At 38.7% G+C, this 18,100-nt stretch overlaps 2 protein-coding genes and 1 non-coding gene across 3 annotated transcripts; 2 read left to right on the top strand and 1 right to left on the bottom strand.

The window, feature by feature from the left end:
* Positions 1-3,124: 3,124 nt before the first annotated feature.
* Positions 3,125-15,825, top strand: LOC122046978 (PHD finger protein ALFIN-LIKE 8-like). Its single transcript, XM_042607970.1, has 5 exons — positions 3,125-3,410; positions 3,482-3,514; positions 4,221-4,449; positions 15,097-15,226; positions 15,338-15,825. Exons 1-5 carry the CDS (start codon positions 3,311-3,313, stop codon positions 15,596-15,598), a joined length of 753 nt encoding a protein of 250 aa, XP_042463904.1. The 5' UTR covers positions 3,125-3,310; the 3' UTR covers positions 15,599-15,825.
* A 411-nt stretch (positions 15,826-16,236) lies between these two features.
* On the top strand, positions 16,237-16,318 carry TRNAS-AGA. The gene has a single exon. It is a non-coding gene; the product is annotated as a tRNA-Ser (tRNA).
* Positions 16,319-16,576: 258 nt separating this feature from the next.
* LOC122049499 (protein TRACHEARY ELEMENT DIFFERENTIATION-RELATED 7A-like) lies at positions 16,577-17,458 on the bottom strand. Its single transcript, XM_042610874.1, has one exon. The coding sequence runs from the start codon at positions 17,393-17,395 to the stop codon at positions 16,706-16,708; it is 690 nt and encodes a 229-aa protein (XP_042466808.1). The 5' UTR covers positions 17,396-17,458; the 3' UTR covers positions 16,577-16,705.
* Between the last annotated feature and the right edge of the window lie 642 nt (positions 17,459-18,100).

The raw sequence follows: 18,100 nt of genomic DNA, 5'->3' as shown, positions 1-18,100 counted from the left end.
GAAGGCAAAGGGTCTGTGGGTGGAAAGAATTCATAAAATCTTTAACAAATTATTTACAGCGTACAAGTAAGTTGCTATTAATATTTAATTTTAATAAATAATATTTATTGATCATGTGTATTTGTTTACACCGTCATTTATATAATTATAATAATATTAACAGTGCACTCTGTATGCTGTTAATATTAAGTTTTAACAGCGCACTTTATATGCTGTAGAAAAGTTTATTGACAGTGTACTTTTTTTGCACGCCGTCGTTTGTTTAAATATTATACTATTCGCAGCGCACATAATTAGGTGAGCCGTAAAAACTACTATTAACGGCATGCTCTAATTGCACGCCGTTAATGATGTGCTGCGGAAAGTCATATTTGTTGTAGTAATTGGTTTGGAAAAGCCTGGAGCAGGAAGCAGCGAAGAGGAGGAGAAGACGACGAAGAACATGAGCACAAACCGGAGAAGACGGCGGAACGGGCTCGAGCACGAAGCGGTGAAATCGTGAATGAGGAGCTGGATCGGCTCAAGCGTCGCCGCCGCCGCGATGAAGAAGGGGAAAGGGTAATCGGCGTCGCGAGAGAGGGGAGAAAGAAAGAAAGAAAAGGAAATAAGGGAAAATGGTAACGGGGGCAGCGCGTTTTCTCATGGAGGCAGCGCGTTTTCTCATTTTCCATATTTCAGTGCCTTTTCCCATTTTCGTTAGAAAATGATAAAATATCGTTTTCTATTTTTCTAGAAAATGGCTTTTCATTTTCCAGAAAACGAAAATGGAAAACACACAACAAACAGCTATTTCCAGAAAAAAAGAAAATGAAAATGGGAAAATATCAAACCAAACGCACCCTTAGGTTTTCTATGATTCCGGGGTTATCAATATATTTTTCCAAAATTACCCTTCAAAGAGCAGGAGATGAGCAGGGATGCCCATGAGATCTTGCGCCTCACCCTCCCGGAGTTTCTCGTGTGCGCTGAAGCTCCGATCGCAAGCTCCGATCACGGCAGAGGATGGCTCCTCACCTACAAGAAGAGGTTTCCTAGGGATTTCGTCGAATGAATGTGGGAGATGGCTCCTCATAGCAATGATCATCTACAAGAAGAGGCTCTGTACCTGTTCGTTCTTCGTGGAGATGGTGCACCGGCGCCTTGCGGAGGAGGCGACGCCGGTTGCTTGCGGAGGAGGCGGCGCCGACGGCTTGCAGAGGAGGCGGTGCGCGGTGCCAGTTGCTTGCAAAGGAGGCGGCGTCGGCGGCTTGCGGAGGAGGCGGCGCGGTTGCTTGCGGAGGAGGCGACACTGTTGCTTGCGGAGGAGGCGGCACCAGCGGCTTGCGGAGGAGGCGGCGTTGCTGCGAGGAGAAGCGTGGAGAAAATGCGTAAAAAAATTGAGGAGGATTAAAAGGAAAATAAAATATATTAAAATAATTAAAAATTTTAACCACATATCCAAATGTATATAAATTTAAAATATATATAATAAGTTAATTACATATCTAATTATATTTTACAAATATATAAATTTATTTTAAAATTTATAAATCAATTTTATTTATTTATTATATATATTATCAACTTATTCATTAATATTATAATAATAATAATAATAATTATTAATTTATTTTATTTTATTTTACAAAATTAATTATATAATTAAACAAGGGGTAATATAGGAAATGTCAAGTTAGATTATACCATTATCTAGTTGAACCAAACAAGATTAAGATTATGTTGTATTCTCCCATAACCTTGGTTATATATGATAACTCGAACCAAACGTGCCCTTGAAGTAGAACTTGCTACCTAGAGAGAGAGTCCATAGTTGTGGAAGTTTTTCATGAGCTTTTTTGTTATCATATTCACGCCACGTCAAAAGTAAAAAATTTCATACATCTCTTCATTATAAAAAAAAAAAAACCTCTAATTAATTTTTTTTTATGGATCCTACATATTTTCATTATATTTTACCTTATATATAAATAAAATTTAAATTCATAAATTACTACTAAATAATATTAATAATTTAAAAATAAATTTCATTATTTAAAATAAAAGATAAAAATATTTTTTTATAATTTTTAATATTTAAATTAAAACAATTATTTTAATTAAAAATAAAAAAATAAAAAAGAAAGAAGAAGCGGCTTCCAAACCTAAAAACGGGGGAGCTCCCTCCCATAGTGGGAGGGAACTCCCATTATGGATAGTCTAATGTTAACTTTCAATAATAACAAATCTAACAAGAAGGCAAGTTAAGAGCATCTACAATGCAAGGTTTTTAAAGAGGTTTGTAAAATGAAAAAGTTAAATAAAAAAATTCTAACTATTGTGGATGTAAGGTTTGAAGTTTGTTGTTAAAGAACATTAGTGAAATTTTAAAGCTGTTTTTTGTGTTGAAATTGATGTAATATGCATGTAGTCATGCAATTACATATTATAAAATGGAGCACATAAAAATCATTTAAAGCTCTAACTATTGAAGATGTTTCAATAGGGTTTTAGAATGTTGATATAGCATGATGTGACATATTGAGATCATAAAATTTTTTTTTGTAAAACTCTTAACTATTGGAGATGCCCTAAGCATTAGGGAGGTAAGAAGTGAATTCATAGGGTCCACACTCCATCATGTGCAGTGCATTGATCATTAGATAGCCAAGTAGCTGATGTGCGACGAACGTTAGCAAGACCCTATAGGTAGTTTGGTACGTAATTGCGAGGAGCTCATTGCACTAAGAGGAACACTCTTTCACTTCTCTCCTATCCTCATCCTCATCCTCATCCTCATCATGGACCACATCAACCATGTCTAGGTCAAGTTTGAGAGATGCATCCCCTCTTCTATGGGCAGTAGCAACCCAAGGAGTTTGAAATCTTTCAAAATCTGATTCCCTCCTCACTTCCAAGTCTCGATTTGAATTGCTTTCCTCTCCTTTCCGCCGCTCACATGTAAACATAAACCATCACGAAACAACCCTAGCAATTAATCCTCCATCCTTGCCTCCGCATGTAAACACAGCCAAATGCTACACATATGGGCGCCCGGTCCGGGTCAATCGATCCGAATCGAACCCGATCCGAAACCCGAATCGACCGAGCCGGAAAAAAAACTAAGAGCAGCTCGAACAGCACTTTTATCCAAAGCTTTCTCCCTCGCTTCCTCGCTTCTCGTCGCCGGCGAAAACCCTAACCCCTTTCCCTTCTCTCGGTCTCTCTTCCTGCGCTCCGCCGTCACTCGCGTTGTTCCCGGAGGATCCTCCGCGGACTGCGCTACGGTGCTTAAGTTACCTTCGGCATCGCTCCTTCTCCGGTCTGGTGGAAGATGGACGGGGACGAGGTACCTCGCGTTTCACGCTCGCACGAGGAGGTCTTCCGCGACTTCAGAGGCCGCCGTGCCGGCATTATTAAGGCCCTCACTACTGGTATAGTTGCCTGATTTTTGTTTGATTTTGCGCTGCGTTTGTTGATTTTCGTTTCTTTGGTGGTATTGCAGAGGTGGAGAAGTTCTATGGACAGTGTGACCCAGGTGATTTGCCTTTTTCTGGTTTCTTCGGGAAGGTTTCGGCAGTTTCGTCTATAAGCTTTTAGTTCTATAGCCTCGCGAGTTGCGATTTTTGCAGCATTTGATGTTGCGACGACAGTTCAGCTTTGTGAGATTAGTTTAATTTCTGAAATGTTTTGTTTTCTAAAATATTCTTATATTTTCGTTGAGTTTGTGTATTTTGTGCTGCTGGATTTGTTTGGTCGTTGATTTCTACCCTTCATTAGCGCCTAATCTTAGGCTGTGGTTAGGGTTATCTGCAAACAAAATAAGAAAATTGAAGATTTAAGCTGGAGAAAATATGACTTAACTTTTTGGTTCCGATTTCCATGCTGTACAAGTTCTCTTTTATTCGCCTGGCCAATTACTCACCATGGCTCTCCTTTCTTTTATTTTGACGCACATAATATTGTATTTTTTTGTTGTTTTTATCTAGTTGAGAATTCACTTTTTTATAGAAAAGAAACTTAAAAAGATTGGTTTGTAATTTTAAGCTATACCTGATTCATGGTCTTCATCTTTATAAGATGATTATGATCTTCTTTTCAAGAGATCTCTTTTTACCTCAAGCAGATAAACTTGATTAGCACAGTATGCATCATGTTTTCTATAATTATTGTAAAGTGGTATGATTATGATCCACTCAAGGGACGTAGTGAACATATTTGGTGACAATATGGAAAATTTACAGAAAAAGAGAACCTATGCCTTTATGGATTTCCAAATGAGACTTGGGAAGTCAATTTGCCTGCTGAAGAAGTTCCTCCAGAGCTCCCTGAGCCAGCTTTAGGCATCAATTTTGCTAGAGATGGGATGGAAGAAAGTGATTGGCTTGCACTTGTTGCAGTTCATAGTGATGCATGGTTACTAGCTGTTGCTTTCTACTTTGGAGCACGCTTTGGGTTTAACAAAGAGTCAAGGTATTATTTTCCATTGAGTCACTGCTACATAATGAAACCTTCTTTAATCTAACAGTTATTTGCTATAATTTCTTATTTAACTTTTATACCTTTGATGTTAATTTGTTAGCTGTCAAAGAACTATATAATTATGTTACTCAGAGCATGCGAAGCAAGATTTTTTAGTTACTGGTACTTACCCTTCTTTGTGATTTTCCTTTGAATGGTTGAGATTACTGGATACTTGTATTTGTTGTTCCAATTGAATGGAGATGTATCAAATACTTCAAACAAGGGATTTTAGCTGAGTCTTTTGGACTAGATATCTCTGTTTGATTTTTTTTTTTTTTTTTAAACATGGTACCATAGCATAGGCCACGGTTTTGCAAACTGAACCATGCTATGCTCTAGAGGTTTCACCCTTTTTCCTATTGTCCATGTGTGATATGTGGGCATATTTTCAGATAATGTTTTTCGCTGAGGCTTGCACTCTATTGTTGTTCAAGCCTAAGTTGGTTCGGTATTGATGGGGCTATTAAAAACAAATGTGTAGATAGAGCTCTTTCAGACTGACTTAAAGATGAGTGATGGTCAATCAATCAATAGTTTAGCAATTAATACATTCAAAGGGTAGCAATTTGTTTTGCATGTTTCTTCTGCTAATTCCTGTTCAGTTGATCTTGAAACTGCTACAACCCATATTAGTTAAGAATTGTTGGAAACCTGTGAATCCAATGGAAGCATCAGATTCACAATTGCTTTATTTATAAATGGTTCTTGTCTTGTGTTGTAACAATTTTAGCCATTTCTTACATGGGCTTTAGTCAAGTTTTGGGCACTGTTGGATTGAGTTCCAACAAGTCTGCATTAAGAGATCTAATGTTGGGAATATGAAATGTTCCTTTTTTTCCATGTTGCTTCCATTCTCCAAGTGCCAGTTGGAACAATCTAGTATTTCTTACTAACACTGGGACAACATATTATGCTGCAACATAGTTGGCAATGTATTGCCACGAAAGCTGACATACTGTATATTAAAATCCTTGCTCTATTGAATAATATTACTAGAATAAAAATTGCAAAGAAGACACTAGTTAACATAATTGAAGGTGATTTAGAAGATTTGACTATCAGTAACAATATTCTCTTAGAGTTCAACTGGGATAATATCCATGCATCTGTAATCTGACCCAAATTGTTGGAATTCTCACATCTTCTTGTTGTTTAAATTGCTAATCATGCTTCATATGTGAACCTGATGTTCTTCTGAACTGCCATCACCTTTGCCATGTATCACCTAAGGCCAGGGTTTTGCATTCAGCAGTAGCTTAACTCATTTATTTGCGTGTTTACTTGATTTTCAATGCTTTCTTCAAGCGTCTACTTGAAAATTAAAAGAAAAAAATGGATGCAAGGTGGGTGGTGAGTCTTGAAACCATTATTTGATGGGTGTTTTGGTTCTAATCTTTTGTAGATAATACCAATGTTATAAATATTGTCTTGAGTGGTCACCTAGTCATTAATGCTAGGGGACTGCTTTGCCTACGAGGTAAGTGTCCCCAGTTAAACATTTGATTTAAAAAGTGGGATAGGCGGACAACTGGTTCAATTTTTGTGTGTGTGATCCTATGATGAAATTTGACTTCTTTTCTTCTCCTTGACGGCTACACACTCACTGAAATATGACTTCTTTGCTGGGCTACAATAAGCGACACTGAGATTGACTTCACATGCCATACGCATCGCTGTCATTGCGAGTCCACATGTGACACCTCTATATATGCTAAGACTCCCCTTTCATTAGCCACTTGCAATGACCCACCATATGCATCATTGTCATTGCGATGCCACATGCAATGCCTCCACAGGCTTCGATACTCGTCTGTTGTCGGATATTGCAATGCCTCCAAATTGAGTCCTCTCAATTCTTGAGGCAACTGCCCAATCTCCAATCTCCAAACACCAAACAACCTCTACATCCCTACAACATCTGGTTAGTTTTTTTTTTGGGACTTTAGATCAATATCTGGGGTTCACTCTCCACAATAGCAAGTATCTAGAGCAACTGACTTTTTTTCTTGTTTTACTTTAATTTTAAATGTTTAAGTGAATGATTTTGACTCTACACATTGAAATTTGACTTCTCCCCTTGCGAAGTCAAGCCACACATGATGTTGTAGGTAGCTAGTCTCTAGTGTAGTTTTTTTACTTTCATTTTAAATGTTGTACCATTTAGATTCTACATGTTGGAATTTGACTTCTCTACTTGGGAGGCTATGCGTGATGTTGTAGGGCACACACGTTGTTGTAGGTTATATGCTTTACACTGTTGACAACTCGTGGTCATTGACTGCACATGATTGTGTTAGCCATAAGTGACACTGCGATGCCATATACTGCACACATTATCATTGCAAGTCCACACTCAACATCTCTGTCTGCCAAGATTCCTTCATCATTGGCTATCCACCACATGCGTCATTGCCGTTGTGACTCTAAATGTGGTGCCTTCGCATGTGCTGTTGCTGTTTGATCGTTGCATACATGCGATGCCTCTGCATTGTTGCCCCTGACTCCTCTTGATTCTTGTCGCTAGCTGACCAACCTCCATAGCACCAGCCAATTTCTACATTAACAGGTTATTTTTGTTTCTTGCTTGGCTTTTGATTAGTATCTAGGCTTCACTCTCCATAATGTCTTATTTTGCTTGTTTTATTTCCCATTTTAAATCTTTGATTAAATCACTCTATTTTTTTGTTGTTGTATTTTGTGTATTGTTTAGAGAATTAAAGTATAAAACAACTCGACATAAGATAATAGTTTTGATTGTCATAAACTAATTGAGTGAGCCGATTGATCCGACTTAGAATTTTGGATATCTTCCTAACAGGAATTTAAAACTGCAGTGTGCAAATTTTGTGTTGCATATTGTCAAAAGATAACATTTAAAGCTAAGAAATTGATCCTCGTATACATGGAGTCAACAAAAAGACAAGAATGGCTATGCAAAATTGCTCAAAGAAGAACGAGCGAAAGGGATGAAGAAATCCAAGAAGTGAGTAGTAAAAGGCCAAGGACAAATGTATCGATCCACCGTTAGTGATCTAGAAATGCTTGTGGCATCACAAGTTTAAGTGAAGCAAAATAATATCGAAGATAAATTAGCTAAGGAAGATCGGGAGAGAGTCAACCACTATGTTGCTAGGTGGTTTTCTTTCCACACTATGGTATAGACAATTAGTTAATATGGTCTGGGCTATAGAGGTCCAATTCTTTATGAGCTAAGTAAACCTTTATTTGAAAAAGAAGTGGCAAATATCATAGAAGATTTTCAAGTCCATAGGGATGCTTGGAAAAAAAATGATTGCACTATTATGATCGATGCGCAGACATATTAGAAGGGCAGAAGTATTATGATTTGTGCTTAAATTGTGAATTAGGCATATGTTGCTTGAATTTCATTGATGATCTAAGAACTCCTAGAAATATATTGATGAATGCATAGAGGTTGGGGAAGAGTGTGTTGCACACATGGACAAAATAATAAAAAGGGTAGTTTGGTGCATGAAGCTTCTGTCAGTGCAGGGTCCTGGTGAAGGGTCGGATCACATTGAGTCTATTAATGCTACAAAAAAATTAGCTATTTAAATGTTGATGAAAGAAGAATGCTCACAGACATTCTGGTGCCTTTATGCAACCTACACTATTGATTTAATACTTGAGGAGACTGGTAGTAAAAAAAAAAAAGACTAGGTTATAGTTGAAAAGGCAAGAGCTCTCACTGGTTTCATGTACAATGATAATAAGACTTTGTGCATGATGTGCCATTTGACTAAAAAGAAGAGCTTTTGTATGAGCTTAAATTAATTGTACTTTTCTTTCATTGTAAGTCTGAGAGATGTGAGTGAAAAGAAAGTTAATGAAGATGATTTCTTCAGGTGAGTGGGTGTATTACAAATGGTTTATAAGTGTTAAAGGCAACAAATCAAACACTATTGTGATGCACAAACATTTGGTTAGGTGTGAATACTATTTTTGCCATTAGTGAAGATATTAAGTATTGTTGATGCAAATAAAAAGCCAACAATGGGATTTATGTACGGTGGAATAATCAGAAAGGGAAATATCCTTTGAAGTCTAAAGATGCCACTCGTGCTAGAGAATCAATAAATGAAGATGTAGAACTTGGGAGCAAATGAACATTCTCAAGCAAGGAGAAGTCTATGCTGGTTGGTCTTGCTATAAGTGAAGATTTAAGAAGAGATTAATTTTAAAGAAGGAAATGAGGAGGGTGATTAGGAGATGAAATTTAATGTGACCTTTTTTTAATATAGTTTTTCTCCTATTCCTTGTGAGAACTAGCCTTGATTGTTATTTATTAGTTATGAATTTACTTTATTGTTAACATGAGTACATGACACTAGTTATCTTTCTTTATATTTTGATATTAGAGTATGATAACACTAATTTTTGCAATGCGGTCTTATGATTTTTTGTGATTTTTGTTTTATTAGTTGCAATGTGAAATAAATGATTGTAAACTCGAGTATATGATTCTATATTATTCATATTTGAATGCATATCTAGAACCTGTAAGTATCCTGAGGTAATTTTGATGTGATCGACCAAGTTAAGTTAGGTCCGTTGTGGTTTAACCCTTGTGTCTAAGTGTGCAGGAATTTAGGAGCACAGGGGTCGAACGAAAGACGCAGCTAGCTAGAAGGACGGCACGGGAGAGAGCTGACGGGCTTGGTGCGTTTGAGGAACGAGAGCTTGTGGAAAAGTACGCGGGCGGACGAGAAGGAGGCGCACGACGTTTTTGAGGGAAGCCGGAGCGGAAGGTTGCTCGAGAAGGCTGGAAAATGGGTTCGGTTGAGTCCTATTCCGGATGGCCGAAATCACCCAAGCAAGTGGAACTACAGCGGAAGACCCGGATCAATGCGAGCAGAACCTGAGCAGAAGATCGGGACCGAAGTCAACAAAATGTTGACTTTTCGGTCCGGGCACTCAAACCTAGTCCGGGGCGCCCGGACCTGGCCCAGCACCTTGACTTGGTTTGGGCGCTCGGACCCTCGCGACAGCTCAGGGGTGCCTCGACTCTAAGGAGTTGCGAATAGCAGTTCAACCCGGTCCGAGTGCCCGTAGTATCTCCGGGCTCTTGGACTAGAAAACTTATCAAAACGTGTGTTGTCGCGATCCGGTGCGACACGAATAAAATTCTATCCACGTCTTGGCACCTGGAACCTTTCTAGGCGCCCCGATTAGGGCTATAGATACAATCTTGATCCAAGAAACTATATAGAACACTTGAAATCAATTCCATCTGTGTTTAGCTTTGTAATTGTGAGCTTTGACTGCTGTAAGATACTTCTCCGCCCGAAGGAGACATTAGTGAACTATCAACTTTATTGGATTAATAATCCCCTGATTGCAAACCAAGTAATTCCTTGTGTGTCTGTCTTTAGTTTACTTTTAATTCTTTTTATGCAAGTGTCTAATTTTATCAAGCTATAAAGATCGAGAAAGATTTTGTTTATTTTATTGTGTAGGCTATTCACTCCCCTTTAGCCGGCTGCCAAGGGACCAACAAGTGGTATCAGAGTCCAACCGTTTCAGGAGGACTAATCGCTGATCGAAGTACAAGAGATAGCCAGACTGAGCATCTACCTGCCTAAGTTCGAGGGGGAGTTCGCGATTTGGAAAAGAAAGATGGAGGTATTCTTCAAAATGGACTTTTGATTTATTACTAATATTGAAATATGGTTTTGAAGCACCGAAGAACAAAGAAAAGTATTAATGGACCAAGAAGGAGTAAGCAGACTTCGTAGCAAATGGACGAGCCGAATTCCATCTACTGAGTGTGCTACCTCCGTAAGAAGTCAACGGAATCAGCGCCTACGAATCATCAAAGGAATTTTGGGAGAAGTTCTTGGAGCTAATGAAGGTACGTCCGAAGCTAAACTCGCGAAACTGGACCTGTTTCGGAACCAGATCTGCAACCTCTGGTTAGAAGAAGGAGAAACCATCGCACACCTCCATTTAAGGATCAAGGAACTCATCACCGGACTCACGAATCTCGGAGAAAAGGTAACCAACCGAGATTTGCTAAGGCACGCGCTTAATCCATTTCCGAGGACTATGCATCATTAGTAGATGCTTATTATATCTCTAAGGATCCAGAAGTAAGTACTTTAGAAGAATTATTTTCAACATTTGAAGTTCATGAAACAAGATGTGCAAATCTGAAGGAGTCAAAGCATAACATTGCCCTAAAGGCAATAATGGACGAACCAGATTCTGAATCTTCTCTCGATAACACAACGAAATGACGTTCATGGTAAGGGAATTTAAAAAGTTATTTAAAACTAATAAATTTAATCAAGTGCAGAGTAAAAGAAGGAAAAGAAAGGTAAGATGCTACAATTGCAATGAAGAATGGTACGTTAAAGATAACTGTCCAAAATTGAAGAGCAAGGACATGGAAAAGAACAAGAAGCCAGTTCAGACCAAGTATAGAAATCTAAAGGTGTCATGGGACGAAACGTCGTCCGAATCAGAGATCGAAGCCCTTGCCGGACTTGCGCTAGTGACAAGTCACTAAGAAGATGAAGACGAAGCATGCTCGTTCGAAATGAGCATCGAGAACATCGATGAAGGGGGAGCGACATCAAAAGAAAGTAACATTTCAGGGGGAGCTTCAGATTATGGGATTGACAAGGTAAGTCAGGTATGGTCTCTACCTCTTGATAAATTATTTTAGTTTATAAAAATATTATCAAAAAATTCCTGTAAATTAAAAAAAGAAAATGATGAATTAAAAGGAATTCTAGCAACATCTTGTCAATTAGAAGATTTCGACAAGATAAAAATGAAAAATTGAAAGTAGAAATATAAGATTTGAAAAATCGTGCATGCTCACATATTCAACAAGTTAGAAAATATAATGGACTGAATTGACAATTTAGATACTATAAGGGCCAAGTTAGAAGAATATCACAAAGGTATGTTCCTAGAAAGTTTTTTATTAATCCAGTAGGAAGGAATCTATTTTGGGTTACAAAGTCATATTTAAATTAAATTATCTTTTTTTGCATGCCTTGTTTTTTTTTAAATTTTTGAAAGTTAGACCTAGGGCTTTCAGAAAGAAAATTAAATATTTAATTTCTTTAAGAGACTTTATCTAGAAGCGATTATTGTTCGAATAACCAAGGAGACCTAGTGCCTCACCACAGCCTGGAAGCCAATTACTGAAATTAATGTTTAATTGATTAACTGTTAAGCATTTAACTGTTATAAAATTATCTAATGCTTTCAAATAAATTGTTTTGCAAAATTTCTGATTGAAATTAATTGGATCTTAATTTTTCGGAGAAAGAAGAGTTCAATTTAAAAATATTTTTCAAAATTTGCTGTAAGAATCCAGATTTTTCAAAATTTATATTTTCCTTTGTTTTTGGATAATAGTCATTTTAGACTTTGTTTCCCTTAGACTTTGTTTTAGTTTTATTTCCAAGTCATTTTATAGTACCCTATTTTTAATGTGATTAAAGGGGGAGAATTAGAGGTGAAGTTGAGGGGGAGGTAAATATTTTTTTTTTTTTTGCATACTTTTCTTAAATGCAAAATATCTCTATTATTTGTTTTTTTTACCCTAACTCAACTTTGGTTGCTCACATCAAAAAGGGGGAAATTGTAAGTACCCCGAGGTAATTTTGATGTGATTGTCCAAATTAAGTTAGGCCTTGTTGTGGTTTAACCCCTGTGTCTAAGTGTGCAGGAACTTATGAGCACATGAAGTTGAGCGAAAGATGCAGCTAGCGAGAAGGATGACACGAGAGAGCGCTGACGGGCTCGGTGCGTCCGAGGAACGAGGCGCTGCGGAAGAGTACGTGGGCGGACGAGAAGGAGGCGTGCGGCGTTTCCGAGGGACGAGAAGTCGGAGTAGAAGGTTGCTCGAAAAGGTCGGAAAATGGGTTCGGGTGAACCTTATTCCGGATGACCGAAATCACCCAAGCATGTGGAACCGGAACGGAAGATCCTGACCAATGTGAGTGGAACCTGAGCGGAAGACCAGGACCAAAAGTCAACAAAATGTTGATTTTTTGGTTCGGATGCCCGGACCTCGCGACAGCCCAGGGGCGCCTCGGCTCTGTGGAGTCGTGGATCGCAGTTCAACCCGGTTCGTGTGCCCGGACCATAAAACTTATCGAAACACACATTGTCATGATCCGGTGCGACGCAGATAAATTTCTATCCATGTCTAGGCGCCTGGAAGTTCTAGGCGTCCTGATTAGGGCTATGAATACAGTCCTGATCCAAGAAGCTATATAGAACACTTGAAATTAATTTCATTTGTGTTTAGCTTTGTAATTATGAGCTTTAACTGCTGTAAGAGGATTCTCCGTCCGAATGAGACATTAGTGAGCTTTCAACTTTCTTGGATTAGCAATCCTCTGATTGTAAATCAAGTAATTCCTTGTGTGTCTCTGTCTTTAGTTTACTTCTTAATTCTTTTTATGCAAGTGTCTAATTTTATCAAGCTATAAAGATCGAGAAATGTTTTGTTTATTTTATTGTGCAGGCTATTTATTCCCTCTAGCCGGCCACCAAGCGACCAAGAGAACCACTTTTTAATACCCTTGAGTATAAGATTCTATGTATCATTAATTTTACTAGAATGTTTGCCTCATGCATATGCAAGCTAATATGATTGGGATTAAAAGGAAAACTCTTTTATTATTTCATCATTTTTTCCAGTGGTTGCAATTTGGTGTTTGATTTGCATTATACACATTTTAATAGCTTTCTTAATTGACTAACAAAGGAGTTGTAAGAAACTTATCATGATTTATTCTGTATTTATGATTGAAATTTCCTTGCTTATTCAAGGAGACAGCATGCTGACTTGCTCTGTTCTCCAGTGAGATTTTTTTTTTTTTTTGCCTTTGACCTCTAGTAAATAATTTTTCATGTGATTTAAGCCATTTTGTGAGTGTGTTTCTTTGTAGTCTAACTAGTTAAACTGAACTTCATTTTTGTCAATACACATACACACACACACACATCATGATTCTTTTGGTTTCTCATGGCTGATTTAACTCATTTTTTATGTTGGAACAAATAAAATAACTACTTGAGTTTTTATTTATTATGTAATTTTCATTATGATGACGTGCTTCAAGTCTTCTGGTGTTTTCAATTGATATTATTGCCAAATTGTCACATTGACCTGTAACATCTTTTATTGGAACAGAGTCTAGATTATTAAATCTTTTTTATTTATATGGAGGAAGGGTGGTCATTGCAATGATGTGTAGAGAGTTTAGTTAAATGGAAGATTTATGTGTAGTATCATTTTCTTTTCTTCAAGTTGCTGGGATTTTCTTATATGAATGTCCAGAAAAAAATTGAAACAATGTGGGGAGAAAATGAGAATATGATTCCTAGTTACCCTTTGAACCTTTTAGCTATTTATAAATTTAAAATTATAAATCAAAAGGGTCTTGAAGGGTGACCAAATCATCTTCATTTTGAAAATATCAGAAGTTTGAAGGGAAGAACTTTGAATGCGATTTAAGCTGCTTTAGCATTTCATTGTACAGATAAAGGAAGTTTCATACATCTTTATGTTACATGAAAAACCAAATTTTGTTGATGGGTATAAGAGCATCTCCAACGGTAGGAGTGCTTCTTGGTTTTTTTGTAAGTCCCCACCACTGCCCCATCAAGTTTTTTTCTTTTTTTTTTAAAATTAAGTTAGGAGCACTCAGGGAGCGGCTCCCTAAATAGGGAGCGGCTCCCTACTTTTTGTGACGTCATTCACATGGGAGCTCCCATTGTGGATGCCCTAAAATTCCAAGGGCAAATTTACTAGGGTTTCATAATTTTATTGTCAATCATAACTATGAGTTGTTCTTCACATTCAGCTTAAAGATGGGACATAAGGTTCATGAACCCATACCAAATACCTGAGATACAAGGCTTGTCATTGTCTTCATACTAAATTTTGTTATGCGTATATTCTTCGTGTTCTTGATCATAGGATTGCAAACAGTAAGTGAACCAGTGATAAACAGCTAGTTTTTTATTTTAATTAGAAGATATGAACAAAAAATCATGAGAAGTTATCATTCTTTGGCCACCTAGCTCTAAACTTGCCTGATTCAGTTGTTTGTGCTTATATTCATTTATTATTTCTTTTCTTTTCCATATATCAATCACTTGCAGAGTTGCAGATTCTTGTTCATTGTATTCATGCATTGCATTCAATTAAAAATGACTAGGTCGATTGTACTTTTGTCCTCCCTTTGCTCGTATAGGACTGATTAAGCCTTCCCCGTCATATTTAAGTCTGATTAATTTGATCTTTCTACTTTGTTTAGAACTTAGGTCCAAACAATGAACACAATTTTTTTCTGTGAACAATGTACCATCTTTATGATGCACATTCCGGAGATAAGAGTGCCAAGTGTTTCATTCTCTACACTGTTAGCCACTATAGACACAAGTATTTCAATCTGAAATTAGTTCCATGGTCTTACTGCTAATTTTCTGTAGTTGGCATCGAGCTGCATCATCTGGATATGAATTTAATTTTTAATGCTAAAATGTTTAACTTTAAAAAATCAATCCTCTTATGGTTTTTGGTCTCCCCAAATAACCCTGCAGGATGCGGTTACACAATATGATCAACAGTCTCCCTACGATATATGAAGTTGTAACTGGAACTGCCAAAAAGCAGTCCAGAGAAAGGACCTCCAACGGCAGCAGTAAGAGCAGCAAATCTAGTTCAAAGAAGGCATAGTCAAATCTGCCCATTTATTCTTTTAAATTTATTTCTATTACTGCTGTCATTTCCTTGTGTTTATGCTAGTGCTCGACTATCTCACGCCATTGTACCTCTGGACAGCCAAAACTCGCAGAGTCACTGAAGTCACTAAAGATGCAAACTCCCAAAGATGAAGATAACGAGGATGAGGAAGAGGAGCACGAGAATACCTTGTGTGGTGCATGCGGTGACAATTATGCGAACGATGAGTTCTGGATCTGCTGTGATCTCTGTGAGAAGTGGTTCCATGGAAAGTGCGTCAGGATCACACCTGCAAAGGCTGAGCATATCAAGCAATACAAGTGCCCAAGCTGCAGCAGCAATAAAAGGGCCAGACCATGAACAAACCCCAAAGCTCGATGACCCATTCATCAGAGAACACAAAAAAAGTTCTCATTGCAATTTGTATTCGATACTCGGAAGATGCCCAACCTGGAGGCATGTATTTAGTTTCAAGACTATCTTATGCTGTTGATGACTGCCCCAAATTCCATTTTGTTTATGTTAGATTACTTGGATGTTGGGAAAAAAATTGCTAGGATCAACTGGAGATGACATTTGAACTTCAACACTGCCTTTTCTGCTGTGTGGTTGCTCTGGATCAATTGGATTTTCTTTTCTTTTCAATCTACTGAAGATGGAGCAAGTGACTTGCTTATTTTCAGTATGAGCTGGTCTCAGTCTTGGGTTGGGGTGTGGATGTCGCATGAGTTGCTGCTAAGTTGTTCGGGTCAATTGAGTTAAATTGTTCGACGAGCTGTGGCAGACAAACTGATGCTTATTCTCACTGTTCCCAAATGTTAAAACATACCAACAAACCCACAACATTGATGACTGGTGCTTGCGGATGACAGTAGAAGACGAGGTTGGGGGAAGCTACCGAATTCTCATTGCTCCCAGTTGTAATGCGTATTGACCAGGTGTGCATTGGACTCGAAGCACAACAAATAAGGAGGCTTATGAACAAGCTATGAATATCTGTGGTCGTGCCGGAGTGGTTATCGGGCATGACTAGAAATCATGTGGGCTCTGCCCGCGCAGGTTCGAATCCTGCCGACCACGTTCGTAATTCGTTTTTACAAATAGAATATTCTTTGTTAAAAATGCAAAATGGAACAAATATATTTTAACTTTGATGTTAAAAGCGGTTTAGATCGGCCCTTTGAAAAAAAATATTAATAATAAAAACTTACAAAATCTATGATTTGGGCTGCAAAAGATATTAAGTTATTTTTAAAAAAATCTAGAGTTTAAGCCGTTTAGATAGACTCTTTTAATAACCATCAACTAACCAAAGTCAACAAAAATATAAGTGTCAATAGAAATGAATACAATAAATTCTCGAACACAATTATTCATATGAAATTCCAAACACGCAATTATATAAGTTATTAAAGAATCAACCAATCCCACACCGTTTTCAGGTAGGCCCACCATCTACCTTTCATGTTAACCGGCTGGGCCGGGGTGACTGGTTCCGGCGGTGGAGCCCGCAGTCGGGTCCTCGGAGCCACCGAGCGAAGCTTTAGCAACCGCGGTCGCCTCCCCCTTCTTCAACCTCTCGCGGACTACGACGTCCTCGTCGACGATGACAGCCGCCAGAAGCTGCCCATGCGGCCCCGGAACCACCGTCTCATGCACGTGCACATGATCCTCCAACTCCACCAACTCTTCTCTCGCCGTCATCTTCTGCTTCCTCTTCTTCTTCAGGAAACAGAGTATGGCGGCCGCAAGGAACGCGAGGAAGAAGAGGCCGCCGAGGGAGACGACCACCACGATGACGACGCTGTTGCTTGGGCTCGGCGGAGGCGGAGCAAGTGGTGCAACTGGGGTGGGTGGCGGGCGGATAGGCGTCGGTGGCAGTTTAGGAGGTGGCGGTGGTGGCTGCCTCGACGGTGGGGTTGGTGGGGCTACAGCTGCAGGTGACGGCGGAGGGGGGCTTCGGCGAGGTGGAGGAGGTGGTGGGGTCACAATTGGCGCGGGAGGCGGGGGACTCCGACGTGGTGGCGGAGGTGGTGAGGTCACAATCGGAGGGGGAGGCGGGGGACTCCGACTTGGTGGCGGAGGTGGTGGGGTTACAGTTGGAGGTGGAGCACAAAATGGATTAAAAGGGCGACATGGGACGGGCCGGAAGGCCATCGATAAGTTTGAAAGGCTTGTAGTAGTGTGGAATGAAGGAGCTAGGGATGAGGAGGGAGGAGGGTTTGAGTGGGTATTTGTACTAGTGCAGGGAAAGGGAAAACAGAAAGAGGAGTTGATCAATCGATCGAAGCGTAATTAATGTTGGCGTTGGATAAAGCTAAGTTATGACGCACCTAATCATAACTTGGCTCCCATGCCAAGGCTTTCTTTGTATTTGGAACTTGCTTCCAATCAATGCGTTGCTTATGAATCATGTTGCTTTTGATGTGATTATTTTGTGATAATTGTTAATACATAGCAAAAGTGATTACACTCCAGCTTAGCTAACGATTATAATTCGTTTACTAAAAAAAAAACCAGAATACCAACAGAATATACAGTTGGAAAAAATTTTCCATCAGAAATACTGACAGAATCCTATTTTTGTCGGTATTTTCTAATGGAAATAGGATTCTATCAGGATATTGGTCAATGACTCAACTAAGACTGGATAATTAACCGAACTTACTAACAGAATTCTATTTCCATCGATATTTTTCGATGGAATTATACTTCTCTCGGAAAATTTTTACCAGACTTAACGACGAAGATTAATTTTCGTCGGTAATCCTTGTTGAAAAATTAGGGCACAATCCTAATTTTCTTATGCGTGCGGCTTCTCCTTCCCGAATCCTCTTCCCACTACAAGAAAATGGATATTTC

This window comes from Zingiber officinale, chromosome 2B, assembly GCF_018446385.1.
Source record: "Zingiber officinale cultivar Zhangliang chromosome 2B, Zo_v1.1, whole genome shotgun sequence".
In the NCBI taxonomy this organism is placed as follows: Eukaryota; Viridiplantae; Streptophyta; class Magnoliopsida; order Zingiberales; family Zingiberaceae; genus Zingiber; species Zingiber officinale.
Note: the sequence above shows the minus strand (reverse complement) of the source record. Positions and strands in the feature narration are given on the sequence as shown.